Source organism: Triplophysa rosa, linkage group LG10 (genome assembly GCF_024868665.1).
Source record: "Triplophysa rosa linkage group LG10, Trosa_1v2, whole genome shotgun sequence".
Taxonomy (NCBI): domain Eukaryota; kingdom Metazoa; phylum Chordata; class Actinopteri; order Cypriniformes; family Nemacheilidae; genus Triplophysa; species Triplophysa rosa.
In genome coordinates, this window is record NC_079899.1 from 21,311,468 (window position 1) to 21,330,698 (window position 19,231).

Sequence of the window (19,231 nt, forward strand, 5' to 3'; positions counted from 1 at the left end):
CGAACGCTCGCTCGCTCTGTGATTATGATTGTAAATTGTATGGGGATGGTTCTTGATGCTGATTGGTCGATTGTTGTGGTTTATTCGCAACTGATAAAATAAACAGCTATGACCTCTTCACCCCGCTACTATTAGGATCACTGTGCGGCACCTATTCACCTATTCTGTGCGGCAGACTTCATAGGACGCACGCGCCTTGCCCGTTTGGTTATAATATAACAATTTATTTCATTTTTAATTTATATTAATTTATTAAAACTACTCAACAGCTATTGATTATTTGCGGAAGTTTACTTGGAAGAATGTTGTTGCTGCTGAAACGGTATGTGTGCTGTACTGATGTATGACAGTTTAAAGGCCAAAACCAAGAAATGAGTTCGCATTTGAACATTTTTGGTGCCCGAAGATTTGTTTAAGCTACTATACTCAAATGATTATAATCAAATTATTCAAATAAAACATTCTCTCAAACATAATGCTAGTCCAGTATCACCTTGCAACTTTTTTTATTGCAACTGGAAGACAATACATCACAGAAACTCGATGGCAGGGTTGGAGAAAAACTGAAACAAAAACAAAATCTGTCGTAGCATTGGACAAAGTGATATTTACATGAATTGATAAAATCGTTGTCTTTGGCAATATGATTACAAGTCAAGGAAAATACAGAGTGCAATAACGCCTCTATATTGACATTTTTGCTGGGTGCACATGCCGTCAGACCAAAGTAATTCATTACAAACCAAATGGACACTGTTACTTTTCATCTTAAACCTAAACGCTAAACATAATGGCAGTTAACAGGAACCTTTCAACAAAACAAATGACAAAAAACACAATGGGGAAAAAACATTGCCTCCTATTATTTGGCTGCTTGTTGATGCTTTTGAAAGTATTCCTTTAACAGAGCGTTACCTCTGAAAGAACTCGGAAGGGAAAAGTTACGTAGTGAGTGTTGTCGTTTAAAGGGAGGCAGTGTGTTTAGAATTAATAGCTTTCTACGTTACTGGTTTTCCTCCATTTTGACCATACACGTGGCAGATGTTGAAGATCCAATATTAGATGAGGTCACAAATCTTACAATCGGGATAATTCAAGTGCAGATGTGGAAAAGAACGATTTCTAGCTTGGTTAGGTAAAAAGGCATGCCAACAGGAGACGTCACATTAACATTCATGAGCAAGATAAGACATTCAACACGCTACGAAACATCGGATCATCAGATGAATGGGGGTGGTGACAGTATGAGGTATGACATCAGAGACATCCCGATGAGTAAATTACAGCAATGCAATGTGATATTAACAAATATGATTGAGAATATAATACATGGGTCACTGACAAAAATGCTACAACTTACTGACATTGACTGACATACATATCAAGTATGCGTCGTCCATTTTGCAGTGTAGAGTCCTTACAGGCTTTGGCACTGAATCTTAAAAATTCTTGCGTTCAAAGGTAAAGACGTTTACCTCGAGTTAAATTAATAAAAGTGCAATTTGGCGAGGTCGTGATAGTATATACACTAGCGTTTGCACTGAGCTCCGGTATCGCTTGCGTTTACTGCTTATAAGTGCTTAAATATACATGTGGGTGTAACTATCTGTCAGCTGTTATCCTGCCTGTACTAAGAACATCTGAATCAATACTGACAACTCCTGAACAGAGCTACGCGAACAAACGAACAAAACTACGTGTCAAGTTTTGCGCTGCAGATCCAAAGTCTCGCCGAACACAAGGAAGACCCTGAATATATCAAACATGACACGTACACCCGGGTTACACATGGAAGAAAAGCAGGCACGAAAGCTGGAAGGAGCTGGGTACCGACACTCACTACGAACTTCTCCTGAACGACACGGACATTGATACGGCTGAAATCCGTTGGAGGGCGGCTGTTAGCGTGGACGGGCCACGGTCTCTGAGACGGCCCGAGCCCTGCGCCGAGTCGTCATATTGCAGAGAGAGTTTCCCAACAGTCAGTGTTTGTCCCTGAAGAAGATCATTCTTAAAACGCCTGCTTGAACACAAATGTGATAAGGACGACAGTCGGAAACCAAATCGGACGAAGAAAGAGACTAGGCCTAATGGCATAGAAATTAGAGGCGGTGCCGTAGTTCTCTAGGATCTATATTTATATGAAAATAATTCATGCTCCATGCTAAATACATTATTTACCTTACATGAACTTTTTGATTTAAAAAAACGGTCGTGTTTTTCTTTACAGAACCCATGCAACACAATTTGGAAAAGTCTGCTGGCTACATTGCTTAAATTAAAAAAAGGAAAAATGGTCTAGTGTAACTTTTATACAGTGTTCTCCTGACTGGATGAAATTGCTTATTACATCACGAGGGTTTGAACAGAGAACGAAATCAAAACGTAAACAAACAAACAAACACAAAACAACTCCACGTATTATTATTTTCCAATATTAGAACACAATTGGCAGGTATTGTAGCATTAGCTCCGAGTTTTCTTTTTCATTCTGCCAAAGGAGAAATATCACCATCCACTATCACTTTAGATGGACAATATCACTCATTTTGATTGCTTAGGAAAAAAAGGTGGGCAGTTTTAAAAGACTTATTGGTAACGGATCACTTTTGCCTCCACAAAGCACTTCGACAAAGGCTTATGGCTTTTTTCTCATTCGTGTGATTTATGAAGAACTACCGCCAGCATGATTCACACAAGCCCTATGACGAATAACAGGACGCGAGCGTTTTCTGCATGGCCCTTTGCTCCCGGACTGGATTAACAGCCAGGGCGTCAAAGGGAAGTGACATCACAGGAAGTGCTCGAGCCAGACGGCCACAGGATTGTCTCTGGCACGGGAACATGTTTAATTCACATCAGAGATTACCGTCTTCTTTACCGTATCACTAACTTGAGAACTTCCTCTGGCGAGCTGCACTAAAAATCGACAACATGCTGCAGAAAGTTGATCATTTGACGGTCATGTTTCTATGATCAGGGCATAATTGTACTACATTTTACTATCAGCCAAATCTTTTGCTTAGAAGGCTATGGCTTCAATCTCCGTAGATTAAGAAACACAACAAAATGAAAAAAGTAAACTCAAACAAGGAACCCTCAGTAAAATGTTACCTATAAAGATAGGAAAACAAAGTGATTGTTGATATTGCCACAAATCAGTAGAATTCACCTGATGTCCTGGAAAAAAATAGTAAATTCTATTCAAAGTGATGTTTTTTGTCCTCTTAATAATACAGTCTGTATATTATTTTTGCTCTTTCTGGCCCTTAGCCGTCCGGTTGGTGATATTGTTCAAACAGGCCCTGACGCCGGCCAAATGAAGCAGTGACCCGGCCGCCTCCTTCATCTCCTCGTCGTCACTCTCCGGAGGTTTCTCCGTGCGCCTCTTTTTTAGAGGAAGAGTGTCACTGGCCACTCTCTGTTTGGCTTTTGTCAAATGTTGCCGTTTCTTTTGCTGGGCGAGCGCCAGGGCGTCCACCGACCACTCCTTGGGCTCCTTCTTGATTTTGCTCTTGTCGTCGTCCTCGCCCTCGCTGCCGGCCTCGTTGCCGTGGTAGCTCACCTCGCTCCCGTCGCAGGGGGTCTCTTCTCCGACGTCGGAGCCAGAAGATTTGGCGAAACTGTAGGTGTGGTCCTCCTTGAGGTCGCTGGTGACCAGTTGAGAGGTATGGATTGGCTCAACATCACTGGTAATTCTGTAGCCAGCGAGCACCGACCTATTAAATCACACAGAGAAGACATCTATTCATTTATAGCTGTTGTGTATTTTTTTGGTGCATGTGTTGTGTCGCATGTAATGTGTGTATCATGGACACTTGGAATAAATGCTGTTTTTGCACAGATGCTAGTAATATCTGGCACATGCACGCAAAAATGTATGTGCATGTTATGTATTTATGTATGAACTATGTCTACTGTATGTCTATGGAACTATCAGTTGTTTTCTTAAATCAAAATTGAAATGTTTTAAATAAAATATAAAAAATGTTTTTCACCTCCAAAGAAAGTAAACATCAAAGAGAGCAATTATCGCTTTGTATACTGTTTATTGTTCACTTTATTGTCTCTTAAAGGGATAGTTCACACAAATTAAATAAAAAAACTTTCATCATTTTCTCCTCTTCGTGTCATTTCAAACCTGTATGACTTTATTTCTTCTGCAGAACACAAAAGAAGATATTTCGAACAATGCATACTTCCATGGGCACAAAACCACATTTATCAAAATATCTTCTTTTGTGTTCGAAAACTCAAACATAGAAAAATCTCTGTTTAGAAAAATGATCCTAAGAGCTTTTTCACTTCCTGCCTCCTACATGCATTTATGACTTATAAATTATAGCCACAGCACAGCAGGCTAAAGAAACGTCTTTAATAATTAATGTCTAAATTCAGTGTCACTCAATTTACGGGAGGAAAAGCTATTTTACTCTTTAGACCGTATTGTAGACCGTGGACCACAGTGTGGACCCTGAGCCCATTTATGTAGAGGAAATATGTGTTAAAGGCTGCTTGTGCACAGGCAGGCACCCGATCTTATAAATGTTTCACGGCAAGACAGTCGGTCCATGCACATCAGCCACGGCATTAAAAAATGTGGCGTGATCAATTATTCATGTGACATCATGTATGCAAGAACCGAAGCTTTAGGCTGCAAAGTCTTGCGGACGACCTGGCCGTCCTGCTCTAATGAAACGTAAAGAAAAAGCCGCCACACATCACACATCGACTGCAATGTAGGTATGATTCCCATTGGCTGATAAACCTGTCAATCATGACAAGAGTAATGTGATGGGTGGAAAGTAACCTGGAGGGAAACGACTGACCTTACAGCGGCTGTCCTGCTCACTATAGGGTTGATGGGAAGGGGTCGGATTCCCGGGAAGAGGCCCTGGCTCATCATACGAGCTCCGTTCTGGATCACTCCCTGAGGAACTGGAGAGAAAACACAGATAAGGTCCATTAAAGCACCTTCCAGGCCACGAGAGCACAAATACACACACACTTTATGTCCTAATTCACCCCCGAGGAACTAATGGCATATTAGTCACACACATCAGACTCAAAATGTAAATAATTCTGCCATTTATAATAGCAGCTGTTCAAAATACTGAGGGGTTTCAAAAGAAGCACGCCGGGTTTATGAATCACGAACACAGCAGTTTCATTTTATTTCTTTTGTTGAAATAATAAATCCCCTGAAAGTGAAAATGTTGAGCTTATTTTGCAATATTAAAACTAAAACAAACACACGAGGGTGCAATATTCAAATATAGAGACATGTCAACAACATTAAAAAAATGGTAAAAAAAAAAGTTGTTCCAAATCTGTATGAATTTCTTTGTTCTGATGAACACAGAGAAATATATTTGGTGCTTGTAACCAAACAGTTCTTGGCCACCGTTGACTACCGTAGTATTACAATGGTGGTCAAAAGTGCCCCAGAACCCCAGTTTGCTTTCCTACATTCTTCAAAATATCTTCTTTTGTGTTCAACAGAACAAAAACATTTATAAAGCAATTGTGACTCTAAACTTTATTTTTGTGACTCTGCAAAATATTTACTCTGTTGATATATTTATATAGTTTTCAGGCAAACATCGTAAGCACAAATCCAATTGAAAATAATAGCTTTCCCCTGTAAAGGGAAAATGAAACATTAGTCCAGACGGATGATAAAGGAGAAAAAGCAACTAGTCCAGACAGATGATAAAGGAGAAAACAAGGCCGTGGTGCGGTCTGAATTGAACAGGGAATTTTTTTGCCCGCTCCAGTAAATTGGTGGGTTGATTTTACAGGGAAGTGGGCTGTTATTTGATTGTTTGCTTTCTTCAAGTGCTCACTTAATGCTACAAGTGCTCACTTTATTCTGCATTATCTCCCTGGATACTCCCACAAGTGCACTGCATTCGGTTTTACACCTCTAGATATTGCAAGAAGTATTACATTATGTTTATGTTCATGCAATTCTCATTTTTATCAAAGCAACTCGGCTTACAGTAACACACATTCATTGTATTCTGTATTTGGACGCCAGCAAGTCAAGATACAGGTTTCGGTGGATGCAACATGCATCAATTCAATAAAACCTTCATGTGTCCAAGTTGCACATCAAGTGCATCACAGCAGCTTCTTTCCTTAATAAATGCAAACCAAACAGACCTAATGGCCACTGTCCTTCTGCGAGTCCAAGCCCAGGACAACATATAGCTCCATCTGGAAAACTAACCTAGACTCAAAGCAGATGGCAAACACAAAAAACGACAAAACAACCATCCATTCTGAATCCACTCCACTGATATGCCCATTAGGCAGGAGCATTGTTGCCTTGGCAACCCGTTCTCCTATGCATGCCATAGTTCCGGATCTCAACTAGGTGACAGTGAATTGTGGTCGGGAAGCTAAAAGGAACATCTGGGCTGGCTGGATGCCCTCTCCACCATACCCCCGCACAACCCCCCCCCTCCCCAACCCGGAGGGAACACGCTGTCGTAACAAGGTGAAGCGATGCCCTGTGACAAAGGCCGGCCCGGCTAACCAAGCGCGCTATGTGAATTGACAGAGATGTGCGGCTCTCCACCAATTAGCGTGGATGGGCTAGCAAACTGAATGGCTAATGATCTCGCCCCATTGTAGGCGGTTCGTGTCGAGCCATCCATCCAGGCATCAGAAACGACAGCGGGGCACAAAGGAAGCCGCGTTCACCGTGCGGCCGCATCAGGAAGGAAGCCAGTGTGGCCTGGGGACGCTCTCTCTTTTATGTGGTGGACGAGAGCATTAAACAAAAGCGAAAAAGAGAGTTAGCTGGCTCGATAGAAAAGAAATCCAGATTTACAATCGTGGTGAATGCCTCATGTTAGCACCATTGACTGAGACTTTCTATGTGGTATTATGTGCAGATAATGTCGTGTTTAACAGCAGGTAAAGCTGCACAATTAATCCGAAAGACAACTATCGATTACAGCATTTCTATTCAGATTTAGTCACGTAACGCCAATTGTTTGTATTTGTAATGCATTGCACTTCATTTGCAGCAGACGTGTGCGTTTGCATATGAATGCAAAGGTAATTCATAGGTGTTTCCTATTAACTATACCAATAAATCAGCCAGTGTGCAGTCTGATACACAGATGTGTTTCGTGTAACCCTTATTATGTTTGAAAGAGAGTGGCAAGACAAAACTAAAATCCTCACATTCAAATCAATAAGACATGTTAGTTAAAGTAGCTTTGTTGATGATAACAGGGGAGTTTGCAATTGCATCTAGAAAACTATGCAAACAGATCGTCGGCTAAACTAAGTGTAGAACTTGCAGTCAGTGTGAAGCTGGCAATAGCAAGGTCATGGGTTCGATAGCAAGGTCATGGGTTCGACACCCAGGGAACACAAAAACTACAAAATGCACTGCATAATGGATGAAAGCATAAACACAGAAAAAGAGTCATATACAGGTTTTGAACCAAATGAGGAGGAGTTGAACAAATGACACCCTGTTGAGGTGAACAATCCCTTTAAATGTAACCTACAGTTTTGTACCGCTATATAAAACACCATTCAATTAATTCAGGAACACGGGGCTCAGATAATTTATCACGCTTAGCATACAATACATAAAGAATATGTATTAAAATCTATTCAAACAAAATATGTGTTTTAATGCATCCATTGAAATGATAATCATATCAACGAAAACAAGCAAAAGTCACGTTCAACTTTTTGTCATCATCATGTAGCGGTGAATAAATAATGCAAATGCAACAAAACACACAGTACACAACAAAACCTTGAGTCCCCCAAACATCAGCAATGATTTAGTCTCTCTGGTGCCCGTGGGAAGGTGTCCTGATGCTCTCAAAGGACCACGGCAGCACTGCGCAGTCAGAGCACAAATGCCATTATTTCTCGCTCTCTCTCTGCATTCCTCTCAAGCGTATTAATGTCCATGGCAGACGGCCCTGGAAACAGCAGCGCTAACACACCATTCTGTACGGAAGAGTTTAATTCTCTCTCTAACATCTCTACTCCAACAGAGGACAGCTGACTTGTAAGCTGTGTGTTCCCATTTTCACTGATATTTATTTATATTATTAATATCTACTGTACGCTAATGTCTTGAAACACAGATGAAAATTTAAAGCAAGTCTTCGGCAACAACCTTTGCAGCATTTGTCCACCAGGGGGAGTCGTCCACACGAAATCAGAAAACGGCTAAATCTGAGGGAGTTTCTGTCAACTCTATTATCTTACTGACATTGCGGCTGACACTAAATACAATATAATACACAATAATGACCTCATTTCACAAGACACAAGTTCACTGGAGCTCTTTTACATGAAATGAAAGTGTAGAAAAGGGCACTACTCATCTCTAAAAAAGGACATATAAACGTAATCCATATGACCTATACGGCTTCCGATATTAAAAGAAAAAAAATCGCAGGTCGAAACGGCGTGTGTGTGAATAAACGATGCGTTTTCCGTTCCCATATCTGATTCCGCTTTGAAACCTTATTCAGTTTAAATTTCACAGCAGGCGACCCGTCGATCACATCTGAGCCCTCCTGACAGCATCCGTCCTTGAGCAAACCACACACTCCGTGACAAGGGCCTTAAAGACGCTGCTTATACAAAGAGTTTCAGGCTAAGAGTGCTTTTGGCCATTGTGTTGGCACAATATAGCTAGGGGCTGCGTGATTTTAACATTTGGGCCTATGACACGCACCAGTGTCTCTGTAGAGACCGCGCTTCTTTACTGACAAAAGCGAAACAGCGGGGACTCCACATCCTCTCAAGAATCCGCCAACGCACATGGACTCTATGGCCACCGGCCCTTCTTTCTGTATACACACCAGCGGAGGTGTACTGAAGGAGCTTCTATGTACACTGGGAGCACTTCTGTAAAAACAAGTGCAAGCAAGACCAGAGGACATACGGGATGACTAACTGAAAGATCAACTCGTATGAGAATGTGCTCGGATTTAAAGCTACAAAAATCCATTTTCAGTGAAGACCAAAGGTAGAAAACAATTTTTATGACCTGACCTTCATTTTGCCCTAAACATGCATTTTCATTTTCCTATTTTAATAATGCATCAAAATGAAAGTATTAAAGTTAAACAGGCACATGAAACTCACCAAAGGCAGGCAAACCAGAGCCAAATGAACAGCCACAAAAGGTTACAAAGCACTAATTGCTGACTTCATTTCCTTTTGTCCAAATGTTGGGCTCCACATCCAGTGCCAAATGGGACTCTCGTTCCAGAACTGGAGATTGAGCCATACATACGCCGTCTGATACGACGTGAGCTCCAAGAGCGTCTGCAGCGCTCTCTGCCAGGCCATGAATATCTGATTCAACGAGCATAAAGAATTTAGATTAACTCCAGCAAGATTTAATGGTGACTCCGGCTTTATAAAACAGCGCTAGAAAAACAGGCGTTTACATGCCTCCTCGCCCGGTTATTTCATCTAATACCGCATCGACTGAAATCGCTCCTCCGGGGTATAGTGAGAGACACAAGGGGAGAGCGAGATAAAGTAAAGATGCATAAAGAGAAAGAGAGAGAAAGAAAGAGAGGCAAATGCAGATGACAAATTCCCTGTACTGTAAACTTGGCACCTGCTGGTTTGCAATAAAGCCGGTGCGTTTAGCTTAATTCTCCTCTCAGACGAACTATAAGGCCGCAGATTGGATTTCGGGGGAATCGGTTTTCAGCTCAAATATTTTTACTGTGATGGATGTCAACATTAGGCGGAATTAAAAGGCAGGAGAAGTCAAGTGATACACTGCCTTCTTGAGGCGCTGAGGCAGGAATAACGCTGCAAAGTGGCGCCTACGTCCCAAACAATTCTCGATTGCATCGGCTACGAAGCTCTCAGCTTGGGTGATGGATTCCTGGGTTGCCATGAGAAGTCAGTCGGGGGACTTGCCAAGCAGATGAACCCACTCTGTGCCACAGGGATTAACACCTAGAATTGGGAGAGTTTGCTTATTCATGGCTCGAAAGACTAAACAAAGTTACCATTTTTAATGCATTGAAGTCAACTTCGTCTCAAATGTTTATCCTTAAATTCCTTAGGAGCAGGTACAAAAATGTGCTATTGAAAAACTTCGGACATACGGTAAACATACAGCACAATTCTCGTAAATACCTATCGAGATATACGTAAGCTGTTTTGGGTCACCATTGACTACCATAGTAGTATTTTGTCCTACTACAGGAGTCAATAGTGACCCAAAATGGCTTAGTTGCAAACTTTCATTAAAATATTGTTACATGTGTTCAGCACAACAAAGAAATGTATACAGGTTTGTAACAACTGGAGGGTGAGCAAATGATGACAACATTTTCATTTTGCGGTGAACTAATCCTTTAACTGATATCACTTGGTCTTGGGATAGCTAAAGGAGGAATGTTTGAGTTAATATTGAAATCTCTGACTTTTGATTGCAGATTTTCTCTTAGAAAATCACAACATAAAAGAAGCTCACATATGGGCTTGTGAGAGTTGCTTTTTGTTCTTAGAGCCACGGTGACTGCCACATCAGAACTACATCAAAGTCTTGGAAGAGCTTGCGGGTTTCCAAACATACTGTAATGCCATTTAAGGATGTCATTTCGGGAGGAGCTGCTGTCAGTACGCTGGCGAAGATCGAAGGGCTCTTTGTAGGTCATGCGGTGACAAGTGACCTCCTTAGGGACTAAATCTTGCGCTCGCGCTTCATAACTATTTACAAAGCTGCCATGGCAACCGAGACACCCTGCCCACAGATTCCGCCTCTCACCCCTGTGACCGGTAGCAAGGTCAAAGGTAAGCAATACACAGGTACACACGCAACGCCCCCTCTGAAAAACCACTTGACAGAAAGCAGATGCAAACGAATAAAGAACGCTCTTTTAAAGTCGGCGCTAGCTGTGAGATCGCTGGCGTTCAGTTAAAGAGAGGCAGGCGAGATGCCAGTGCGTGTTTTGATGGCTCAGCGTGCGAGCGCTCTTTGATTCTGCAGACAAATGAATGTGATGGGGGAGCGTTTGAGAAATATTTATTATTTACAGGGTGGAGACCTGACGTTCGTTTAAGTGTCGGCCGGGTTCTGATGAGCTTTTAGCACGCGTTGTTGCGAAACAAATTTAATGACCTTGTACTCTGCGTCTGCTTGTTTGCGTCAGGGCCCCGGGGTTGAGCATTTTTAGATGGCACGGCTTCAAACACAACAGCTACTTGTACCAATAATCTCATAGTTGAGGTTTGGGGTTGAGTTAAGGTAGACTGTGCATTTTTCAAATAGCCAAACAAGTTGAAAACAATATAAAAGCGTGTCTACACCATGACAGCTTAAGGCTGTCTAAACTGGGAGCCAAGAAACTACATATCACCCAAAAATGATCATGAAAATTGAACCTGAATAGCTGACAGCACCAGTAAACTTTTTTAAAAAAGTTTATTTTCTATTTGTGTTTATTTTTAATGAAAAAACATGGGTGGTTCGGAACAGTGAAATAATTTCACTAAAGTTTTGCGCTTATGTATGCAATTGCATATACTGTACATATGGCTAAAAACAAAATATTATTTAAATATTAAAGTATAAAAATCATAAAAAAATTAAAAAACACTAAACTGATTTTAAAACTAACTTTTAAACTAACTGATTCGGTGTAAGGTTTATTTTTAAAGAAAAAAGTTATGGATTCCAGCTTTTTTTTGGAGGATCTATTTGGAGGAAATGCGAAATAATATACACAACTATGTTTTCAGAGGTGAATAAAGATCTTACATAATGAAGCGTTATGTTTTTATTACCTTAGAATGAGTTATTTCTATCTACATACACCGCGGGTCCCTTAACATGGAATTCGCCATGTTGTTTCTACAGTAGCCCTAAAGAGTGCGTTTCATAAAAAAGAAGTAGCCGCCGTAGTGTTTCTAAAGGGTGGGGTGCAGTGGAGCGAGCCGTTGGTTGCAATTCGCAACCTCACTGCTAGATGCCGCTAAATTTCATACACTGGACCTTTAAATAGCGTGATTTAAAAATACAATCTATTTCTTCTGACAGGCAGAAAAAAATAAGTGTTTAGTAACGTCCAGACACGGCCATCCATTAACTAAAGGCAGGTCTCATTAGTGTTATATTAGATTATAGATTATAATATGAACTATACATTTGCACAGATATACAGTGTAAACAAATCAAGTGTAAATATTGCTGTCTTATGCTGGGTTCACACCAATCGGGAACAATCGCGTTCTACACTCATATTACTCGTGAGAAAAGTTCGTTATTTTTGCGTGAGTGACGCGATCTGACAAATATTTTCAACCTTCGCGGAAGATGAGATTGACGCGCGTTCGCGGCAATCGCGCCACCCGATTCACGTCATTCGCACCGCCTGCCGAGGGTTCACGTCTATACATTGACTTTGTATGTAATTTACTCGCGCCAAACACTTAATTCGCGTATGGTGTGAACCCAGTGTTAGATCTCGCTCAGACACTCTTTTTGACGTCAAGACAGTTGCACAGTCAAATCGCTCTCCTTCGATTGTATAGATTTGCTATTTGGATCCACAAGAGCAGCTGTCCTAGTTAAGCAATGAGCCAGAGCGCTGGAACAACCCTCCATCTGGAGTTTAAAAAAACATGAAAGGTCAATTACCATTTTTATAATGATGTGGTTGGGGATTCGCTTGTTTTCACCAACAACTAAGTTTAATTGTGCAGTTAATAACATAAAAAGCCTTCCCAAAATACACTGTGTGGGCAAACAGAGACAGGCGAATGGTGGAGAGACAGAGACTAGCCTGAAAGCGAGAGAGAGCAAGAGAGAATTATTTTCTCCAGAAAGGCCAGAAACCCCGTCAGGCATCTAAAACGAGTGTTGTTTTTGTTTCAGCTGGCAAAATGTATAGTACACACAGCAGGGTGAAAATCAGGGTGGCTTTCAGCTAGTTTAAAAGATAATTAAACATACATCATTTGTTGTCCTGCTTCTTAGTTCTCATCAAATTAAAGCAATTGTATCCAGAGTGGGTCGCCTGAAAGGCGTCAGCTCAACCCTACCTGCCTGAAAACCGAGCTCTGAGCTATTCAGCGATACAGCTACGAATAAACCTGCAGAACGCATCTTCACATGTACCTTCACGTGGTCTGTGTTGATATGCAGAAATTGCTCTAATTCTGAGAGAAGTCAGTAATTTCCCTCTGGTGCCCGCCTCAGGTCCCGCAGTGGTGCATAGGCCTCGGGTGTGTTGGGAGATTAAGAGCTTACAGTTGGCACATTAGCTGCTAAATGAATCTTGCTCTGTCACTGGTAACAGGGCCACCTTGCAGTCACATAAATTTTACTGTAGTCCTTCCCCACTGCCTTATCTACAGACACCCTTCAACATGCTAACACGCACACATTTACATATACTTGAGGTAATTTACTTGTATTGTTATTGTCTAGAGATGGTTTCAGCTGCAACAACATAAACGTGACTTCAGGTAGACCTCTGCAAAGAATCAGTAACTGTTGAGTAGTTTTAATTTGATTTAATTTAATACAATTAATATACAACAAAATATGAATATAAATTAATATGTTATAAGACATTCTTTGGCTGTTTTTGAAGCTTTGATAATGTTTTTGAGTGTTTAACAATGGATGTTCAAGTTTCTAGTTTCAAAAAACGCTTTATATATCAAGTCTGTTGTTCACAGCTGTCCCTCTTCTCACAAAACAATCAGATTTTTTCCGGTGTCTATAAAGTCCCTCCTTCCGAAACGCTTTGATTGGTAAAGCTGACCCAGTCTGTCATGATTGGTTCCCCGCTTAGAGTGTGTGTATGAAGATGTCCCACCCATACCACATCAGACAGCTTATCATTTTGCAGATATTATTTATGCTCTAACAGCAACATTACACACTAACTAATGTTTGAAAATTGGCATCACAGGAACTTTGGGCCAGGCGTGTGCGTGCATCCGATGAAATAGTCTATCGCCATCATAAGCTCCCCGCTATTGCTAAATGGAGTCATCTTCCAACTCGAGATTTTTTAAAATATATTTCACAAACATAATATATTCTCTATTGTATGACTATAATATGACTAATTTTTTGTCTATTATGAAGTCTATTTTTTATTAGAGATGCTGCAACTCGTTTTGGCATTTCAGCTATTCTTTTTATTAATTATGTAATGTTTACAATAATACAATTTATTAATTCACTGAAGCATCACTTCACTTCCTCTCTCAACAAATTCAGGATGGACTTTTTTTTCCAAATAATTTTAATCAAATTGTCCCTTAAATAAAGCTAGGTCCAAAGCACACACACACACACACACACACACACGCACACACGCACACACGCACACACGCACACACACACACACACACACACACACACACACACACTTGGGTGGGCAAATTAAAATCCCATCAGAATACCAAATCATCTCGGTGTTGTTTTGCGTACGGGGTGCTAAGTTACCCAGCGGTACCCCACAGGAGGGAGCAGTGTTGTTTTCTCTTCGCTGCATGTCGGTACATGCTAGCGGAGCATGAAAAGTCGCTACCACAACAGCGTCCACTCAACAGTTCCTCTTCTTTAAACCGCACATCAGCCGAGCAGCATCAGACGTTGCCGAGACGCTGGATGTGTGGACCTCTGGGACACGCCCGTCTCGTAATGACCCTGTCTGTGTGTTGTCCTTCTAAATCCAGCAGATAAGCCACGAGCGCCTGTGTTCTTTATGAGCCTCTAATGGCCTCCTCACGCATGAGTAGAGCTTAAAACAGTCCAGGGTGTTTGTTCTTTTCTTCCCCATTACTAACACACACACACACACACACACACACACACGCACGCACACACGCACATAGACACACACACACACACACACACACACACACACTGACAGACAAGCTGGTCAGTCCTTCCACTGACATCATTAAAGAGATATATTCCAATATTTAATGAAGATTTTAAGTGAATGACTATGTCTGTTCTTTAAGCAATGCTTGAAGAGATGGAATATAGGGCATGAATCATATATACCACTATTAAGGTTGCTTTTAACAATTTTTGAATCTTGACATAAACAAATCACCCAGAAAATCACAGGTTTGGAAAAACATGCGAGTAAATGATTTCCGGGTGCGCTATCCCTTTAAGACCTTAAGATGCCTATAATGCAATGCGTGGCAATAAAAGAGAGCTGTCAGGCACAGACATTCTGTTTTTTATTCTTGGGTCTGCTCTTAAAACGGGGCGGTGTGTTGAGGTGAATGAATAATTGAATGGCTCTTTAAGACAGGAGGCTAAATTCTTTCTAAAGGATCTCTGGACCTCTTCCTTCCACTCACTTCCTTTCGCTTCCCCGGCCGGGCTTGCCGCCGCCATGGCAACCGCTCACATTTCGCATACTTGAGAACGGTATATCATGACCGGCCGGGGCTAAAACCGGAAATAGTGCTCTGACCTCAGTCGTGGCTTTTAGACACGTGTTTACAGCAGCCAGTAATAGAAACCAGATGCATGGTGGTGACCTTAAGCGTTGACTTCTCTCATACACACTTTTAAAGTAAATTGCTGATAGCAGGTCATAATATGCAGCCCCTGACTTCACAGTGTATTTATAGAAGTTACTGTGAAGACAGAAATGAGGGCGTTTTTTATATAACACGGCAAACAGTTTTGACTCCCAAAGCTTCCTAAGCCAGGCAGAGCCACTGTACTGAGGTCAGCGGATCGCGTAGTTTACTGTGCGACCGCCGTGCTCAAATACACTTCCCACTGACCTCACAGGGTAGAGTTACGAGGTGAACGTGAGGGTGTACAGATAAGACCTTGAAGCCGCGTATGGTTTATTTGTTTTGCTTTTTCAGTAAAGAGAACATAAAACAAAGCAAGACAGGGCATGAAGGGCATGTCAATGCATCTCGTAGCAGCGTGAAGCGTCACGCGTTTTATCTCCAATCGTGCACGCGCAACAGCCGCAAAAATCTTTTCTGTCACACCCCCGTAGTGGAGCCGCCGAACCGGGCGTGATTGTTAAGTGTAGACAGCTTTACAATGGCAGCCTTCAATAAACTTTACACATTCCCCAGAGCAATTAGCATGAGCCATGCCACTTGACAATTTCAATTTGCTCGGAAAGACGCAACACCCACGAACCTCCGTCTGAGACGGGCGAGCAAACAATGCGAAGAACAGACACTTTTCCGTCAGGCTCGGAGATGCTCGTCGGCTCCAAAACACAGAAGACTTTCTCCTGATTAATGCATCTTGGTCTATTCTGTCTAGTCTATCTCCCTCTTTTTTCTCCATTTCATTCTCTTTTCCAAATGGGAAGACTGAATCGATGAAGAAAAAATGCGTTTGGAGCTGACAACCTAGACACAATTAGCGGCGCGCCGCTTACTAAGGAAATCATCACTATTATTGTTACTCATCGTTAGCTTAGTGATTTATCAAAACCCATGTTTGAATAAATGGCAAAGCAAAAGTGGAATATCGAGCTCTACACGTGGATATCTAGTTTATTTGATACGGAGCGCCTCTCACAACACCTTTTAAAGATTGTGTGCGGTTATCAGACTTGTGCATTTTTTCCTGCTGAACGATAATACAATCACATTTTCAATAAAAGAGTGAACCAAGCTATACCTAAAGAAGTGGAATATCATAAAGATGTTTGATCTTTTGACCTTGGCAGACAGAAGGCACCGTAATAACCCAAATAAGCTAGACCAACCAAAAAAGAACACCCTAGCAGCTGCATAGCAACGCATTAGAGACATGATAGGGCATGTTAGAAACTGCATAGCAACACCCTGGAAACATGGCAGCAAGTGTCGCACACCCATTACAAGTCTTTTATCTTTTAAATGATAAAATCCGGTTAAAAATAAATTAACAGATTTTTTATGGTTTTAAGAGAAGTGGAAATGGCTTCTCTCTCCCTCCAACCCACCGCCTTCCTTCCTGTTTCTCTGTCACTTCATCTTATCATCTACACTAGCCTGACATAAATTGAGATTTTCTTTCATCTGAGTCATACAGACACAATGGTTTCTTCCTTCAGTAAACGAACAGTGAGTGGGAGATGCAGAAGATAAACAGTGGGATGGAATGATGGAGAGATACAGGCCGCAGGAAAAATCTAGTTAGCATGTCTATCATGGTGGGGGTCTGGCATATTACAGCATATTCGATTGTGTAGGTCGGGAGGCAAAAGCATACATTCTACATATACTGTAGAGTAAAGTCTGAAACCACGTTGAAAATATTTGTTCATTTCAAGTAGGGCTGAACAATATATCCAAATTATCGAACCATCACAAATAAGCATATCGCAATGGTTTGCAATAACGAATGATTTAACAAAATCGAAATTACATATAGTCAAAGTTTTTGGTTGATGCAGATAGCAAACTCTGTCTGATGTGTAAGAAATGTTCAATAATGTGAAACGTGTGTTGGTTATATAATGTTTATATTTAAAAAATATTTTAATATAGTTTGAATTTATTTTACAACCTTAAACCATTATTGTATTGCGTGTATTATTGTATATCTTATATCGCATTGTTTCATATTTTGATGAAAAAATGTATGGATGAGAAAAATAAAAAAAGTTTGAAAGTCTAAACTATTTCTACGTAATAAAATATAATTATTAAAATTGAAATAAATAATTAAATGATTAATTTCTGAATAATAAAACATCAAAATTAATTCTTAACAAAATGATTAACAAAAATTAACATTGCCCATTTTTAAATCACATCATCAATCTCAAATTATCCTGTAAAAACATGCCAGCTCAAGTGCATGCTGTCTTAGCAAAATGGAGAGGGAGAGAGAGAGAGAGAGGGAGAGAGAGAGAGAGAGAGAGAGAGAGAGAGAGAAAAAGAGAGAGGAAACAGAGAGAGAGAGAGAAAAATAGAGAGAGACACCAAATATTAAAAAAAAAAAAAATTCTATATCAATCTCCGATTGGTCTCAGACTTTTAGAGTCTAGTATATATTCAGTGATATTATTTGAGAACCTTGCGTAATAATTGCAGTGGATTTAAGCTGCATTGTCAGAAATGAGGTTTCCCCAAACGTGTTTTTTTGGCGCTATAGGGTGGCATGACAGTCAGAGATGAATAAATTTCAATGTGACTTCTTAGTCATTCATGTGACTCATGTAGCTTCAAAGCAGCCGCGTAGTGGAGAGAAAGACTTAAATGCTACAGTATGGAGAAATTACCTTCCACCCACCTAGACAAGACAGGTAGTCATCGCCGTGACAACACACTGTTCTCGCTTTGCAGTTTTTTTTTCAACACTTTTCACTTTGTATCGCTCTTTTTTTCCAGCTCATCCAGAAACAGAAGGTGAAAGCGTATCAGGAGTTTAAGCTGGTAAAAGCTAGCACCAAAATCAATCTTAACTCAGTTTCTGCTACTGTACCTTTAAGACTAAAGGGATTGATATGTAAACGTGTCTGGTTATACAGTATGTTAATGTATCCTTAAAAGATGTCATCATTGATGACCCTAAAACATTACAGTGACACGAAAGGCACACACTGTACATTGACAAGAACACAAGTACACACGCTCTCCTACATATGCAGTAGACATGGCTACTGTACATATTCGAAACACGACTACGTTTTGTCACGTCCATTTTGAACCCTTGTAGAACAAAGAGGAGATAAAAGAGGAAACAAGCGAGATAGCGAGAGAAGAGAAGGCAGGCAGGAGACAGCGTTCTCGCTGTCTTCCAGGCGTTGAAAATAATAAGGTCTGAAAAGCATTACTGAAAGAGTTCCACAGCTCCGTCCAATCCTGACAGTCTTTCTTCTCTGCGAGCAAGCGACTTAGCCCTTGAATTTCAAACTGTTGAGGCTGGAAAGAAATACAGAGACGTATCGACTCTAATTCATCAGGATTTTGAAAACAAAAGTAGATTTTAAGTTACTGTCTTGATGATGAATGCAACTGGCTGATGCTGGTGGGAAAGCGTTGTTTGTGCATATGCCGTGTTCTCTTCAGAGACCAAACACTCACTTTTTTATATGAACTTTATAAATGACTAAGTGTAATTTTAGACATAAGAACAACTTTTATGAACACTAACGTGTGATACACTTGCTATTTACTGTCTCAAACAAAACTCTTAATATCTTTTTTATTTGATTCTTGAACATTGCAAACTTGGTTCCTGCATCACTTCTATATA

General features: G+C 40.8%; 1 protein-coding gene across 4 annotated transcripts in view; it reads right to left on the bottom strand.

Moving 5' to 3' along the window:
- Positions 1 to 489: 489 nt before the first annotated feature.
- Positions 490 to 19,231, bottom strand: part of foxn3 (forkhead box N3) — a 77,865-nt gene continuing 59,123 nt past the window's right edge. For all 4 annotated transcript variants that reach the window (XM_057343637.1, XM_057343639.1, XM_057343638.1 and 1 more), the window contains exons 5-6: positions 4,830 to 4,938; positions 490 to 3,719 (exon numbers count right to left, since the gene is read on the bottom strand). In XM_057343637.1, the coding sequence (XP_057199620.1) occupies positions 3,248 to 3,719; positions 4,830 to 4,938 (581 nt within the window). In that variant the 3' untranslated portion in view covers positions 490 to 3,247. The remainder of the gene's footprint in view (positions 3,720 to 4,829; positions 4,939 to 19,231) is intronic.